This window comes from Pyrgilauda ruficollis, unplaced genomic scaffold (genome assembly GCF_017590135.1).
Source record: "Pyrgilauda ruficollis isolate IOZ18807 unplaced genomic scaffold, ASM1759013v1 scaffold45, whole genome shotgun sequence".
Lineage (NCBI taxonomy): Eukaryota > Metazoa > Chordata > Aves > Passeriformes > Passeridae > Pyrgilauda > Pyrgilauda ruficollis.
The window spans coordinates 1,112,325-1,128,247 of NW_024526044.1; the positions used below are offsets into that span (position 1 = coordinate 1,112,325).

General features: G+C 45.7%; 1 protein-coding gene across 1 annotated transcript in view; it reads right to left on the bottom strand.

Annotated features, from left to right (window-relative positions):
* Positions 1-15,923, bottom strand: part of NTSR1 (neurotensin receptor 1) — a 54,962-nt gene that overhangs the window by 10,997 nt on the left and 28,042 nt on the right. The window contains exon 2 of the mRNA XM_041478579.1: positions 6,017-6,218. Within this exon, the coding sequence (XP_041334513.1) occupies positions 6,017-6,218 (202 nt within the window). The remainder of the gene's footprint in view (positions 1-6,016; positions 6,219-15,923) is intronic.

A 15,923-nucleotide genomic window follows, 5' to 3' on the forward strand; every position in this document is an offset into this window, starting at 1 on the left:
GTCACAGCCCTGCAGCCCCGGGGTGGCCCTCGGCGAGGGTATCCCTCTGTCCTGTCCTCCTTTCTCCAAAAGGGATGTTGCTCCTTCTTTAACACCCCTGCTGCTGCTCAGGCCTCCAGAGAGGCTCAGATCCATCTTCCCTTGACAGTTTTGTCCAGACTATTTCAGCCAATTTATTTCTTTTTCTCTGCATTGGAAGGGGATCTGAGCCACATACGGATGTGGAGCAGCGCAGTGGAATTCCTGAGCAAAGGCAGGAGCTGTTTGGGGAGGCATTGACCCCCCTGAACAACAGCACTCAGCTTTTTCTGTGTTTCAGACTCATCCCCAACGCTGCCCAAGGGGTGCACACCCACCAGCTGGTACTAATGAGGTGTACAAAAGGCTATCAGGCTCGTGTCAGGGTGGTTTTTTGGAGAAACAATCCTTGTATATCCCAGGCTCCTGGGTTTTGTGTACTTATTTAGTTGATGCCATTACAAGAGAAGCTCTCCCAAAGTGCTGTTTGATCTGGGAGCTGGTGAAAGCTGGGCCAATGCAGGCACAGCTGGCACTGCCTCGTTAAACCTCGAGGTGCTGTTTATATCAACATGATGTCCTACCTGACAGGCTCTTGGCAATATTTATATCAGCAAGCCCCAAAGTAGGGATTGCAGGAGCCCAGTAAAATTAAAACTGCTTATGCTGGTATTTGGGTCATAAGGCTGTGGAATAAAGGATTTCCATAAAAGTCAGTAACAATCAGCAGGGTTTGGGGACCACCAGCATGAACCAGGAGTACTCAGGAGAGCAAAGAAGAAACTGGGAGTAACAGTGAGCTTGAGTAGTCCTGAAAACTCAACATTTGCTGGATATAATCCCCTAATTCTCCTGAATGTATGATCAAAAAAACCCCTAAATTCTTCTTTATTAGTGAAAGTGAGACAGCACAGTGAATGGAAAAACCTTTTGGCATTCAAAATCAACATATTTCACCCAGACTGTATTCTCCAGTCCTGATTTTTAATGGCTTCAGATGACAGATTTGAAAATAGATGTGAATTCTTGCCCCAGCTCACGCCAGTGGTTAAATCATCCCCTGGCACCAGTTTCATCCATAAGGAGCAAGGCAGAAAATACAGATTAAAGCTGGCCCAAGAACAGGCACTAGCAAGCAGCACAGCACTGCTGTCCCAGTGCATACTGGGGTCTCTTCCCAAGTTCCCTTCTAAGGTAATCATTATTTTGGAAATTAGAGAAGAGGTTGTTTGATTCCATTTAAACTTCACTCATGCCATTTCCCCTGGGGATGTCTGGATGTCTGGAAGAGAAGGAAGAAGAAAGGAAGAGAATTTCCCCTTTGAAAGGCAGAGAAGGGATCCCATTTTATCCTCACCACGTTCAAGTCTCTTTCTGTTTGGTGAGATCAGGTGTAAGCTGAACTGGCTTCCTCTGCAGCCCTTTCTTCTTTCCCCTCCAGTTTTGAGTTTCACATATCCTTTGTTCCTCCCAGAACAGTTTCTGCTCATCAGAGGGACCCTGGAGCTGTATTCACTGCATGCTTCTACACTAACTAAAGCCCTGGCCAGACTTCATGTTCAGAATCACATTAGTTAACTTTTTAAACACTCACATTGTCACGGCTTAACACCTGGAAAATCTGCTTCAGGGCATGGCCAGTGCTGGAGTTTCTGCAGCCACAAGAACCTGCAATTCCTGCAGGAATGCTGTGCCAAGGCCAGCAAAGGGACACAGCTTGGGAGAGGGGAAAAAAGAGACTCCCAGCCCCAAGAGGTGCAGCCACCCCTGGTTTTTGCTCCTTGGAGGGTGTTTATAGAGCACTCTGATGCTGCTTGTTTTATCTCACTTGGCAGGCTGCAAAGTAAACCTACAACTACAAACATCTCTGGGAAATATATACGACTGTTAAATAGGTAATTTATCCTCCCAAATTTCAGTGTGACACTTCAGCTGTTAAAATCAGCTTCCACTCCAGCTTAATGCCACAGGGGTTTTGCTGAACTCCACTTGGAGTTGCTCAGACTTTTTATTAGAGATACAAACTGCCATGAATTTTGTTCCTTTCTTGAAAAGAAATGATTCATGAACAAATAAATCTGTTTTCCTTAGAATATAGGAATTATGAAATACAACTGTTTAAGGAGTTTTAGACTGGTGCTCTTCTGTGTATTGTGCTGCAAAGTATGAGCTATTCCTGTCTGTAGGCTGGTTAAACTAAATCTCATGGCAATATTCTCCTCCTGAAATGAATAACTCAGACTAGGAGCATTGGTGAGAAGAAATGAATGGACTCTTCAAAGTATTTGTTCAGAAAGGGAATTATTAATGCACAAATTAATGCAATACATGGATACATCATTAATTCTTGGCCTTTGTCTTGTATTACTTGACAAAATGCAGAGGCCTCAAAATAATAATTTCAAAATTCACAGACATTCAGTAAAGAATGCATCTTGACTTCATCTGCTAAGAGGCATTTTACTGAAGCATCACCCAGCCACCTGTGGGAGACTGAAGGATATTCTTTTAATTGGCTAAACCTTTAAGTGCTTTATAATTGCTTTCACTAAGCAGCTTCAGTGACACACAGCAAACGCTACCTGGAACTGATTACATTTTAATAGGCTTAGCCAACGTCCCCTTGCAAAGCCTCCCCTTGCTGTCCATCAGTTTGTCTCAGTGTCGTTATCAGAGCTCAGCTGTGCCATTCCATAACTCCTGCCTTCCTTCCATCCACCTGGGAATGATCTGGCAGGCAGCCAGGAGGTGCTGAGGGCTGCCTGGAGCAGAAGGGGCTGCAGCAGGGGTATTGGAGGGGGTATCAGTCCATGCCACAAAATTGCCCCTTTCCTGAAGACATTTTGGCTGAACAGGGCTTTCATCCTGAGCCAAGCTCAAATGCACCCTGATTTTTGAGCAGCAGAGGGAATTGGGGTTGTTCAGCCTGGAGAAGAGAAGGCTGCAGGAAGAACTTGCTGCAGCCTTCCAGTGCCTAAAGGAGCTCCAAGCAGGCTGGAGAGGGACTTGGGACAAGGGCCTGGAGATACAGTGCAGGGGAATGGCTTTATAGTGAAAGAAGAAAGGGTTAGACTGGATATCAAGAAGAAATTCTACCCTGTGAGGGTGCCCTGGCACAGGGTGCCCAGAGAAGCTGTGGCTGCCTCTGGATCCCTGGAAGTGTCCAAGGCCAGGTTGGATGGGGCTTGGAGCAGCCTGGGATAGTGGAAGGTGCCCAAGGTGTCCCTGCCCATGGCAAAGGGGAATGGGATGAGCTTTAAGGTCCCTTCCAACCCAAACCATTCCATGATTCTATGATTCTGATGTGTGTGTGTGTGCATGTGAGCATTTAAGGATTATTTAGAATTTTATCAAGTGATTGGCATATCAGGCTGTGCAATCAGAAAATGTTCATACTTCTGTGAAGCATCACTCAGCACCCCAGGGCTCCAGCATAGCCAAGGGAGAGCAACACAGACTGGAGGGGGTTTAATGGAAGGAATTGGATGGGTGGAGGAGGGTGTGGAATCTCTTGGTGAAAGGTATTTTTAACAGCAGAGCTGGTTGCCCTGATATCCTCAGTAAAAAAGCTGGGAAGCTGCAAAGTGCCCGGAACCCTCTGAATTTGAATCCTCACACCTGGTGAACTCTGAGGGAATTACAATCAGGAATCTCATGCTTCCTGACTTAATGAGTTGGCTCCCAGGCAACAGGCCTGACACATTCCTTGATCCTGATCACCCTCATTATTTTGTACATGACCACAGTCAGACAGAGCCAAGAAAATACACAAATGCTACCAGAAGGGAGGAAAACACTGTTGTGGATGTTTTGAATGAGGCTGTTAGCCTGGCCACTTTTAGCTCTTATTTCAATGTCAACAAATACTTAATCTCAGTACATTTGGAGCAAGGAAATTTTTTGCTGCTCTGATCTTATCCAGCAGCTCTGCACACCATGAAACACAAAAAATTGTTTTCTAAGCACAACTTTTACAAGCTCTGAAACATTTCACCCTTAGACCTAAATCAGCCTTCTCTGTACCTCAGGCCAAAGTTCACTTTTGGAAATGGAAAATACTTTCACCCCCATGAAGCTCTGATACTCTGCCAGCAGTTTTATAAGGGGGGACAAGTGCCATTTTTCTTTTCTCACCCTCTTCCACGAATGAGCCCAGACTCTGTTAATGATTTTGGATGTCATGGATGCCAGGATAAATCATGTGAATCTTTGTGTATTCTTTTCTACTTTTCAGACAGCTCAGAGACTTGGTTTATTAAAATGCAAATCATGAGGAACAGGTGACAAAAGTGTGAATCAAGCACCTCCACTAATAAAAAAAAAAAAAAATCAGTTTTTTGTATCTGAAAAACTGAAATGCACAGGATTTCACTCCCATTTGCTAGATAAAGAGAGCATTTCTTCATGGTGGAGTGAATCACAGACAAAAGTGAGGGAGGATTTTTTTATTTGCTGGATCTTCCTCAACACAGAAGTGCAACAAACAGCTGCCCTCTCATTGCCTTCCCAGCAGGGAGGGGAGCTCAGTCCTGCTGCCAGCGTGGCCCTGAGGAGATGCCTGGAATATCTGGGTATCCCTGCATGGGGGAGCCCCGTGGTGCCACATCTGAACCACTTTTGAACCACCTCAGGCTCCAGACTGAAACCCTCACTTTTGCCAAATATTCTCAGCTTTTGAAGTACACAGCAAACCCAAAAATTTGCCTGGAGAAGAAAAAGAAGAAGCAGAAGAAGATGAAAAAGAAAATTATGCTTATTGTTCAGAAAGTGAAGGGCTGTTTTTCAGTGCCTCAGAGGAGATGCGGACCTGTGGGTGAGGGGTGCACTTCCTCCAGTGCTGAGGAATGCCAGATGTAAATTTAGGTTTCTCTGCTATTATTCATGAAGAGCTCTCTCTTCTTGATGATCAAAGAGGATACAGTACTGAAAGGAGAGAGAGAGAGGTGAGTGAGGTGGTGTAGTAGGAGTGAGAAAAGGCAGCTTCTCACTTCGTGGCAGCAGGCAGAAGTGTTAACAACCAGAAAGGAATAGCAAGGAGCAGAGTCCTGGCAGGCTCCGTGGGGAGGCAAGGCTCCCTCCTCACCCAACCCTGGATAACAGTTCACTGGGCTGCAGAGACACTGAACAAACACAGTCCAACAAGGTAATTGTGGGGAATTTAATGTCCCCTGTGTCTTTCTTTCCCTTTTCTCAGTAGGCGTTTCCCAGTTGGAAGCTGGGATGAACACCCACGGCACGGGCAAGGAGTGCTGCATGGGATGCATTCCTTGTGAAAAACAGCTGGAAAAATGTCGTGGAGGCTCCTGGTGCCTTCTCTGGGGATTTCTCTCATTGGAAATGTGGTCTGAACCAAAACACTTCAAATACCAAGATGCCCCATCCCTGGAAGTGTCCAAGGCCAGGTTGGACAGGTCTTGGAGCAGCCTGGGATAGTGGAAGGTGTCCCTGCCCAGGGCGAGGGTTTGGGACTAGATGAACTTTAAGGTCCCTGCCAACCCAAACCCTTCTGAAAACACCAGAACATCAGAAAGCTTTATGCTAACAAATTTTCCCCATCTCATGTTTAAAACCACTATAGGCACCCTTTGTTAGCTATTTTGGGTACTATTTTTGAGCAGCTTTTGCTTTATCCTCTCTAAGGTTAAACTACCAGATTCTTTGGTCTTTTCCTCAGCTTATTTAATCAAGACATGCACTACTCTGCAGTACAGCTCAATTCCTGAGTGCAGGATCTTTTATTTAAGCTCTGTCTGAACCAGAGCTCTGCAGAAAAAGGGAAGTAATGAAACAACACAAGCAAGGCTTAAATTGCTATCAACTAAATCATTAAAATGCTGGGTTGGCTTTGCTTTTCCAGAGTGAGCCGTTCTGCTCGTTAGCTTTGCAAACCAACAAGCAATGACAAAAGGAGAGGCCGTTTTGGGCGGAAGTGTTTTCCAATTTCCACCTGTTACCCTTCAAGTCATTTATTCAGACATGGAGGGAAGGCGATACTCACGCAGGACCCTGACGCCGTGTTTCAGGGCTTGCACTCTGCTGGGCTCCATGGACATGCTGAGCATGGTCTGCTGCCCACCAATGGTGCACACCTGGTTCTCCTGGGCCGCCTGCTTGAACATCACCAGCAGCTGGTTGGCGATGATGGTGTTGAGCACGGAAATGACGACCATGGGGAACACGAAGGAGATGAAGGTGTTGACCTGCAGGGGAGAGATGGGGCACAATCAGGGATAGGAGCAGACGAGCAGGAGGTTGGGGTTTTATTTCTCAAAGCAACAGAGGAACAGCCTGCAGTGGAAAGATTTCCCTCCTCTTACTCAGCTGGTTTTGAAGGATTGTTGTACAGAGGGAGAACTCAAACGCTGCTGACGCAGGTTCATTCATGTCGGTCAACACCCAAAAAAGGCAAAATCATTCATTACTAATGACGTTCTTTTCCCCTTTTCAGTGCAGCTCATTGCCAGAAATGTCTCGACTGAAACATGCCATTGATCTTTTCATCTCACAACCAGCAGGATGCTGCTTAGCTCTCATCATGCATAGCGTGACTTCTAAATAACAGTGTGTTATTGTCTTTTTCCTGCATTATGAGCCCTCCTTGGGATCTTTTTAACTATCTTTTTTTGTCTTGTGTCCTTTCCTTGTGGATTTAATGACAGTGTTTTGTTACCTCATAACAACATTAAATAAACCTTGTGCCTTAAAGGATTAAAATTGATCGGAATAAACAAGTGGAAATCGTAATGTTTTTAGTACAAATTATTTGATTACTACAGTTTTGATAAAATTAAATGGAGGATCAAATTAAGCAGTGATTGAATCAAGTAGAAGTCACAGTTCATGTTGAACGCAAGGCTTTTGGGCTGTTTAGAAAGCTCAGTGGAACTGAGCTTGGCAAAGGGCAGCTCAGGGAAACAGAGGCACGTGTAGGGTTTGCCTGCACATCTGCCATGGTGGGATGGGGAGCTGCTCTGCTGAGTCCAAGAGCTCATCCTCTCTGCTGGATGGCACAGGAGGAGACTCAGCACATCACTCAGCTGGGTGTGGAACAAATGAAAAGCCCTTCAAGTTTTTAGAATTTCAAAATATTGACAAGAATTAAGCTGTGCCGCAAATCGCTGTGAAAGCAATTGCATTAGAAGTGATAAAATGACAAAAAGATGAAACTATGAAACTCAAGAGGGAATTTGCTCAGTGGGAGGGCTCCAAGGCAGGCTGACTTCTTCCCCAGACAGGGACTTATCTTTCACCTCAGTGATTCAGGACACAGAACAACCCTGCAGTCCAAGCCACCGCCAGGCCCCTCTGCAGGTTGCAAAACCTCATCTAGAGAGAGGTGCTCCATCTGCTGGGATGGAGATCTCCCCTCTCCACCCACCCCGCCCTGCTGGACCATCACCACGGTGGACAGGGTTCTCTGTACACCGTGTCTGGTGCAGATTTGTGGGCTCTGTGCTCTGGAGGGATTCAGAAATGCTGGAGGTGAATGGGAATCACCCAACCACACCGCAGGGTGCTGCAGGGCATCAGTAAAAGAAATGAGCAGCACATGAGCACATGAGAGCAGAGGCACATCAGAAACACTTCCTTTGTCTGTAGATCTGAAGCAGAAACTCCTCTCTTGGTGAAGACAAGCTCTGTGGTTGTTGCCCAGGTTTTCTTTGGATGGATCAAGGCTCTGTACAACTTTGTGCTCCAGAGCTCAACGTGCCAAGCAAAAGCATCAGCTGGGTTTTGTCTCTCTCCCACATGGTGAGAACATCCTCTCCCGTTTGTGCTGGTAATAATAACAGAGCTCCTCAGGGGCTGAGTGAACTCCTAGATACACCCCACCACTACAAGCTGCTAATGGCCTCTTTTATTAAGTATAAAGCAGTTTTCTAGGCTTTTAAAAGATCTCACAGCCTCCTGTACATAAAGAAGAGTCATCTTTTGGAGCTGCCTCCACAGGTTAAGACAGATCATTATGCAGTAAGGACCAACTATTTAACCCTTGTAATGCAGCCAGGCTGAGCTGGAGCACACAGGGGGAAAATGATTGCTCAGATTTACCAGGTCAGACTAAGACATGAACCCTGCAGCTCCTCACTCCAATTTCTGGGCTTTAGCTGCAGAATGCCCTTCCTCTTCCCCACTGCTGAACAATGTCTGCACATCAGCAAAATGCAGCACTTAACTCTGGAAATGTTTCACTCTGTCACCTGTGATTCAGGATTTATTGGTTTTCATTCTAAAATTTTGCCCTAGTGTAAATTGCACTTGCTTGATAGAATTTTGCAGAACTCCAGAAGTCTTTTCCAAGCTGTCTTAAAAGCCTTGATTCATTTCATAGCTGCATTGTGAAGTCTTTTAAAGAGCTTATGAAATTGGCTAGAATAGCATTGACTTTCCCTTTTAGGAATTGTTATGGTAAAACTGGGAATATTGCATAGTTTCCATAAAAGGCTATATTTAAAGATTTTTTTCCCTGCCTTGGTTTGTAGCAAAACTCTCATATATTAAAAAAAAAAAAAAAATTAAAAAAATCAATATTTTCCCCAGTAGCAGAATGTTTTAATTTGTTGAAAGAATTATGAATAATTTGCAAACACAGAGTCCCAAAGTACATAAGGGCTAGAAAAGCCAATTTTCCTAAGCAAACTGTTTATATTCCCAGTTTTTCTGTCGAGCTGCTTGCTGGGAGCCCAGCACACTGTGCACATCAGTGCAGCAACACTTCATTTTCAGGTGACTTTGCACGCTGCTGGAGCTGGTGCCTCCAACAACTTTTCAAAGTCAGTGGAAAATTTCCCATTTGCTCAGGAGAAGCTGGTTTGGAATCCCAGGATTACATACACAAAAGTTCAGGAGCAGGAAGTCTTGTGGAGGTGTTTAATGGGATGTTTTGCAGTGTCTCCAACATCAGCAGGCTAAAGTAGCTACAGCTCTCAGTGAACACCCATGGGAGCCTTTGGAGCTTTACAGATCTTCACAGACTACTCTGGCCCCAGGAAGGAGGGTTTAGAGAGTGTGCAGGCTCATTTTTCACCTGAAAGTCTCAGATTGATGTTGGCTCACCATGGAAAGCACAGTCTGTGTGATGCTGGATTAGATAGATCCTGTGTTCTGTTATTTGGGTGCACAAGCACAGGGGTCTGCCCTCATCTCTGCTCCCACCAAGCATGGTCAGTCTGATTCTCCTCTCCTTCAAAACTGATGTGATTGCACCAAAGTGAGCCCACCAGAGCCCAGCACCACAATGGGCAGAGTGAGCTCAGTGCAGGAGCCCAGAGCTGTGCAGGGACAGGCTCAGCCCTGGCTGCCCTCTAGGCTAAGAAACCCACACAAACACAACACCACCAACCCCAGGACTGTGTGCTAAATCCTCATTAAAAAAAAATAAAAAAATCCAGTATTGCAATGTTTGCCAGTGGCAGGACAGAATGGAACACATGGAACACTAACCCATTTCCATGCCGCTGTCCCAGCTGGAATCAGTGAAACCCCAAATGCTGCTCAAGCACCAGGCTGGCAGCATCTGTGGGATGGGATTAGTCCTCAGGACCAAATCATGTTTTGTCTGGTACAGAACAACAACCTTCCCTTCCAGCAGTGCCTGAGCAGTGACAGCCAGAGTCTCAAGTCACTCGTCTCTGGCTGTGCTGAGCAGGACTCACAGGTGTCACCTGAGGGTGAGCTCCCAGCAGAAACCTCAGCTGAGACCTTGAACCCCCAGAGGCACAGCTGAGGTATCTGATCACCTGATGGATGCCAGGATGAGGCAGAGACACCTCTGTGACTCCCCAGTCCTCAGAGGTACCACACCTTCATTGTCCCCAGCGTGGTGACAATGACCTCCCCAGATCCATCAAGGCCAGCAGCCCTTGGGGTCCTGCCCTGCCCCAGCACTGAGCCTTCCTGGCTCCCTGATGATAATCTTCATCCCACCTTTCTCTTGGCTATCTCCTGCCAAAGGTGATTTTAACATGAAATAGGAATTATTACCATTGTGAAGGGTTTCGCAGGACACAGGAGATGGAGCAAAGCTGAGGACGGGGCCTCATATGCTCATGAGAAAATAAATGGAAATTTCTGGGATTTAAATCTAACTTCTAGAAGTGAAAATGATGCAGCTATCAGCCTCACAGTTAGCTCAATAAAAATCAAGCTTTGTGTGAGACAGAGAATTCAGCCTTGTGAGTTTTGCTTCTTCCTTCCAAAAAAGAGTGTGGGAGAGACACGGGGGAAGGGACAGCAAAACCAAGGGACAGGAAAGCAGAACCCAGTTCTCAAGTTTGTGACTCTTCCTAAATCTTTTGCATGGAAAACTGCTCCCCTGGCTCTGCTGAGCTTCCTGCTGACGTGGTTCACTTTGGCCAAGTCTCAGTGCCTCAAATTATCTGACTGTGTGGTTTCCCTGGGTTACCACCAGCAGCAGCCATCAGCTCCCTCGCAGCTGTGATGGAGAAGATGAGCACAGAACTGCACAAGGAACTCCCCAGACGGCTCCAACAAAGTCTGTAAATGAGAGGGGTTTGCAAAGATTTATTCTTTTGTGCTCCACAGTGACTTTTGGAGGAGCACAGGTTCAAAGGTCACTTTGGAAAAAGATGGGGTGTGGATCCCTACTACAAGCCAAGACTTTTTTTGTTAGATCTGAAGGCAAGGAGGGTAACATTTATGAGTATTACACTTGTTTATGGGTCACCATTTTTCCCAGTGAAACTCCATCACCTGAGCCACCTGCACTGAATGTTCCCATGGTCCATCACCACAAGATTTTGGACAGGCACAGAAAAAAATGAGTGAAGTCTTGGAGAACTGGTTAAAAGCAAACACATTAGGCTAAAGGCTCTTCTGGACATCCAGTGGCAAATTCAACACTGTGTTTATGATAAAAAACAACCAAGAACAGAACTACTCACAACATTTTAATTGAAAGAGTTTTGATGAGAAAATAGAAAAAGCAAAATCAACACTGTAAGTGTTTATGATAAAAACAACCAAGTATCAGAACTACTCACAACATTTTAATTGAAAGAGTTTTGATGAGAAAATAGAAAATGTTCCAATACTGAGAACATAAAAGATTTTTGAACACGGGTCTTGTGTTTTCCCTCATGCCTTTTTTCCAGGTAAGTAAATAAAATCCCCCAAAGCCAATGGAGCATGAAATGCTGGTCACAGCAGCAGCACAGTGTGGTGCATCCCATGGAGCAGCAGCTGGGGTGCTCTGCTAGCAGGAGCAAGGCCCCTGGAGTGGACAAGGGGGCCAGCTGAGATTAAGGGATAATTTTAACCTGGGTTATGACAGGGATTTTGTGTCAGAGATCAGAGATGTTCCCTTGTAGCCTGATAAATGAGGTGACAGCAGAGTCAGATCCTTGGTCTCTGTCAGCTCAGCCTCTCCAGGGACACAGCCCCCTCCAGCAGTGAGCTGGGATGCCCAGAGTGATTTTTCCCTTTCTTTCCATGGCTGTGGGAAGGACAATTAACATGGAGAGAAGTGTGGATGATGGCGAGATGGGAAAACCTCATTTGTACCCACTAAGCTTCTGTCATAGCTCGTTTCCCTGTGCACACCTGGGGAATGCTGTGAGATGGCTGCAGCCCTCCTGTTTTCTGCTGGGGAGGATTCTCAGTGCAGAGACTCCTGGGGAAATGGGTGAGAAACCCCAAAGGAGCTGAAAAGTGACTCAGGAGGAGATGTGTCCTTGCTGGTTTCCTGGAAGTGACGAGGGAGAGGACTGAGGATACGGCACATCATTTGATTTGTGGTTTTGTGCAGATCTGTTAAACCACAGAGCCACATTTTAACAATCTACCACATTCTGGTTCACCTCATTTCCAATGGAAATGGAAAGTAAATTATCCTCCCCCTGACTGTGGAGGCAGTATTGTTAGCATATGTCAATCAGGAAAGCACATTCTGCTACAACAACATTTGGCTGCCAAAAAATCTTATTTGACTAAATGTACTTTACAAAATTACTGGTTATCTCACTCAGTAGCCAGAATTAGCATTTTTTTAACCAGCCAGTGGATAATTTCAGCCTTTAATAAGCACAGTACTGCATTCCAGGATACAGCAATCTGTGCAAGACAAAGCAGGGAAGGGGAAGGTGCATCGTGTTGGGATGCCAAAGGGAGCATTTGGCAATAGCACTCATGTTTGATGCTCACAGGATGTGTGTGACAAAAAAAACCATCCACAGGTTTTTTCCTCCCCAGTAAATAAATTACCATATAATTAACCCCACCTTTGCATTAGCTCTCCAGCTTTCCATGCCAAGTATCTCATGATTGTCAGGTAAATGCCATTCCTTAGCTAAAACAGGGCAGGAGAGGTTAGTGTTTGTGAGTGACAGAAGAAAATAACCCCGCTTTTGGAGCAAGTAACTGGCACAGGGAAAAGCATGGAAGCTGGACAACTACAGCTTAGTAAGGGAATTTATCTCTTCTGGAATTTTTTGAGGGGACCAGTACTGCAATGTGTTGGCTCTGGTCCTTACCTTGGATGAGGGCATCCTGGTATGGGAGCACAAATGCTGGGTAAATAGGAATATTTGGCCAAGTGCCAAAGGCTGTGTGTGTATCTGGAGCTCTACCAGTGCATTTGAGCAGGAGCTCGACCTTTACAGGCTGCCAGTTTTATCTGGGGCAGGTTTGCCTGTCACACTCCGTTTCGGGTGGCTGCTCTCTCCAGAGCCTTGACAGCGTGGCAGGGGTGACAGAGCTGTCACCCTGGGACAGAGCTGGCTGCTGACCTGTGTGGGTGGCACTCTGTGCCCTGTGCAGGCACTTTTGATGGCTATGGTGGAATTCTGCATCCCTGCAGGGTCCCCTCACAGCACCAGAGTGACACAAACCCCACTGAGCTCAGCCGTGTGAAATAACCCTCCCCTTTCCTCCCAAAGAAGGACAGGATGCAAATGTCTGTGTAGATTCAGGATATAATATCCCATCATTAGCTTAATGAATAATCAAAGACAAGATGCCAAAACCCAGTTATTATTTTTCTCTTTGCAGCACCCTGAGAATTGGCCACAAAAACCTCTGGTTGATACATCCTGATATACCCTGTGCCTCTTCTACCCAGCTAGAGGTGAGTTCACATTCCACACACATTATCCACGTGGATAATGTGGCTGTGTGAATTGCTCTGATCTCACCCCAAAGAGCTCCCCTGTTCACCCCCTGAGCAGGAGCAGGAGCTCAGAGAGACTGAGGAGCACCTTCCCTGTGCCTCAGGGAGACCTTTTCAAACTCGCTGAATATCAAGCCCAGACGTTTCAAAGAAAGGTTAAGATGATGTAAAATGTTACTCCCAGTCACAGGTATTGATGTCAAAATGTTTGATCAGCTCTGGGTTACAGAGGCAAAGCCTGAAGCCAGGACACAGCTGTGTGGGGACACGGGGTGGATGGCAGTGACAAGCAGCTCAGGAGCTGGGGCAGAGGTGAGAGTGTGAGCATGAACACAGACACGAGCAGGACATCCAGAGTTTTTCATCCAGGGGGAAAAAAATCCTCAAGAAAAGCCTGGAACACAGGCTTATCCTATCCAGTCCATTGCTGATTAAACAACTCAGCAGGTTGTGTTGACCTCGGCTGGCATCAGCCACAGGAGCTGGAATTGGCCAACACTCTGTATTTCAGACCTCTGCAGGAGCCCCAGCTTTATCTCTGCTTTGGATGTGGTCTGGGAACAGGAGACTGCAGGTACTGGTGCTGAGGTGAAGAAAGAGAAAAAGAGAACAGATAAGCCTGAAGATAAATTACCAGAGGGAACTTCTGGATGTTCTTGAGCCACTGGACTGGTTCCTGTCCCTGTGCTGCTGCTGCCCTGCAGCCACTAGTGTCAGTGGGGCTGGAGCTCCATTAACTGCACAGCAAGGACACGTGAGCAGCTGCTCCTGACACATCCACTTGCTTTACTCACCGAGGGAAAACCCCTCCAAAGACAACCCAGAGGATAATGCAAAAGGCTTGTTCTCGAGCTCTGGCTGCTCGATGCTGTGGGGGAGTTTCAGGTTTTGTATTGGTAGATATTTATACCAGAAGAAAATCCGTGTTACTACAAGGCTTGGGGTGGCAGACTGCAGTCTGTGCTGTACTTGGAGAGCTACAAGGTGCAAGTACCTGCAACCTGCTGCACAGCAGGAGGACGTGGCCATGCACAGGGCAGTGGTCCTCTCCTCTCTCTGTGCTGGCTGGATGCCTCCAGAGCTGTCTCCAGCTGGATAACACCAGCCGCAAACTCTTCCAAAAGGCTTAATTTAGCTCCAGCATTGAGATCAGCAAGAGGATCTGCTTAAACTCTGTTTTCATTAGCATTTTGTGTCTGCTCCACAGTAGTGATGTTTTCCTGGCTTCTCTCCCTAGAGCTGTGGCCATCACAGAGAATAACCAGGCAGTGTGGATTAAGGTTTTAAGAATAACCAACGTGTACCATTTTGGAGCCTGTGTGTGGTCCCACACTGATGAACTATAATGGGAATGCAGAGCAGCTAATGATGTTGAGAAGTTGAGTTAATCACATACTCTGCAGGAGTTAATCAGATACAGAACAGATGGAAATAAATTGCGTACTGACAAAAAACATCCATCATATCTATGGCAAAAACATTCCCATTCATAAACTTCCCTCCTTGGAGAAAACATTTGTACATAAAAAATAACATCTGATGCAGAACAACTTAAATGGGCCTCTTGCTCAGGATGAGTTGGGAAAGATGTCAGAGCACTGAATAATGGTGGCATTCCTGAGCATGACTGCATACCTGAAGGATCATTTAACCTCATTTCTATGCATGGTTACAATGCTGTGACCGGAACTATTTTCAGATTTATTTATTTATTGTAAGTAGCAGCAAAAGATGTGATTCATCCATAAGTGTTTCCTATAAATCTTTTTATTCCCAGTTGTACACAAGAGCCATACCTAAATATTGAGCTCCCTGGGGACCTCAGAGCTTTTCATTACTTCCTTAAATGTCAGAGAACCTACTCCATTATAACTGTTTTTAAGAAAAAAATTCCTCTTTTGCTGGTCTTTTCCCATCAAACTCAAACTTGAATGGCTCTGCTGATTCCACCTTCCAAAGAGAAAGAAAAACTGTGACATTCCGGAAGTCCTGAAAATAATGGACTGGAGAATAGACAAATTGGAAGGTTCTAAGGTTTACCACTGTGCACTGGAAATGCCTTGTATACCATGGATTCTCTTAATAAAACTGGAGGAAAAATGTTTATTTACAAAAATGGAAGAGTAATCAAAAAAAGCCCAATGCCAAAGAAAAAAAACCAAAAACCAAATAACCCAAGTTCTCTCTAGGTTTGAGCTTGATGAAGATGATGAATCTGGGGCCTTTTCCATCTCACTTCAGTTAATTCAGGGCCTCCTGCCACTGATTTAAGAGGGATATGTGGAATTTAAAAAGGAAGGATTTTCGTATGGGACAGCTGCTGCCTTCCTGTACCTGGTCAGGGAGGACAGAAGAAGTGACAGAGCAGCAGTGATGATCCTACATCACATCATCAGTAACCCAAAGCTTCAAATCCTCCCCAGTCCCTCCTTCAGGAAATCACAGACTCACAGAAAATTCTGAGCTGGAAGGGACCCACAAGGATCACTGAGTCCAGCTCCTTCCTTCTTCCTTTCCTGTGACTGGTACAGAGAGCTACAAGGTAAATTAATTCAATTTACCCAGTTTTGCCTGCAAACAGGAATAAAGTCAATTCATATGCTGTCAGTTTGCTGGCCTCAGCCTTGCTCCTCAGATCCATTGCACTATTTAGGGCAATATTTTTGGTTGAACAAAAACTCAGTGAATAATGTTCATGCTTTTCCCTTTGAACACACAGGTCTTTGATACTATTTCCCCCTCACCCTACCCAGCAGCTATGTTCTACTGAAGGGGAAAT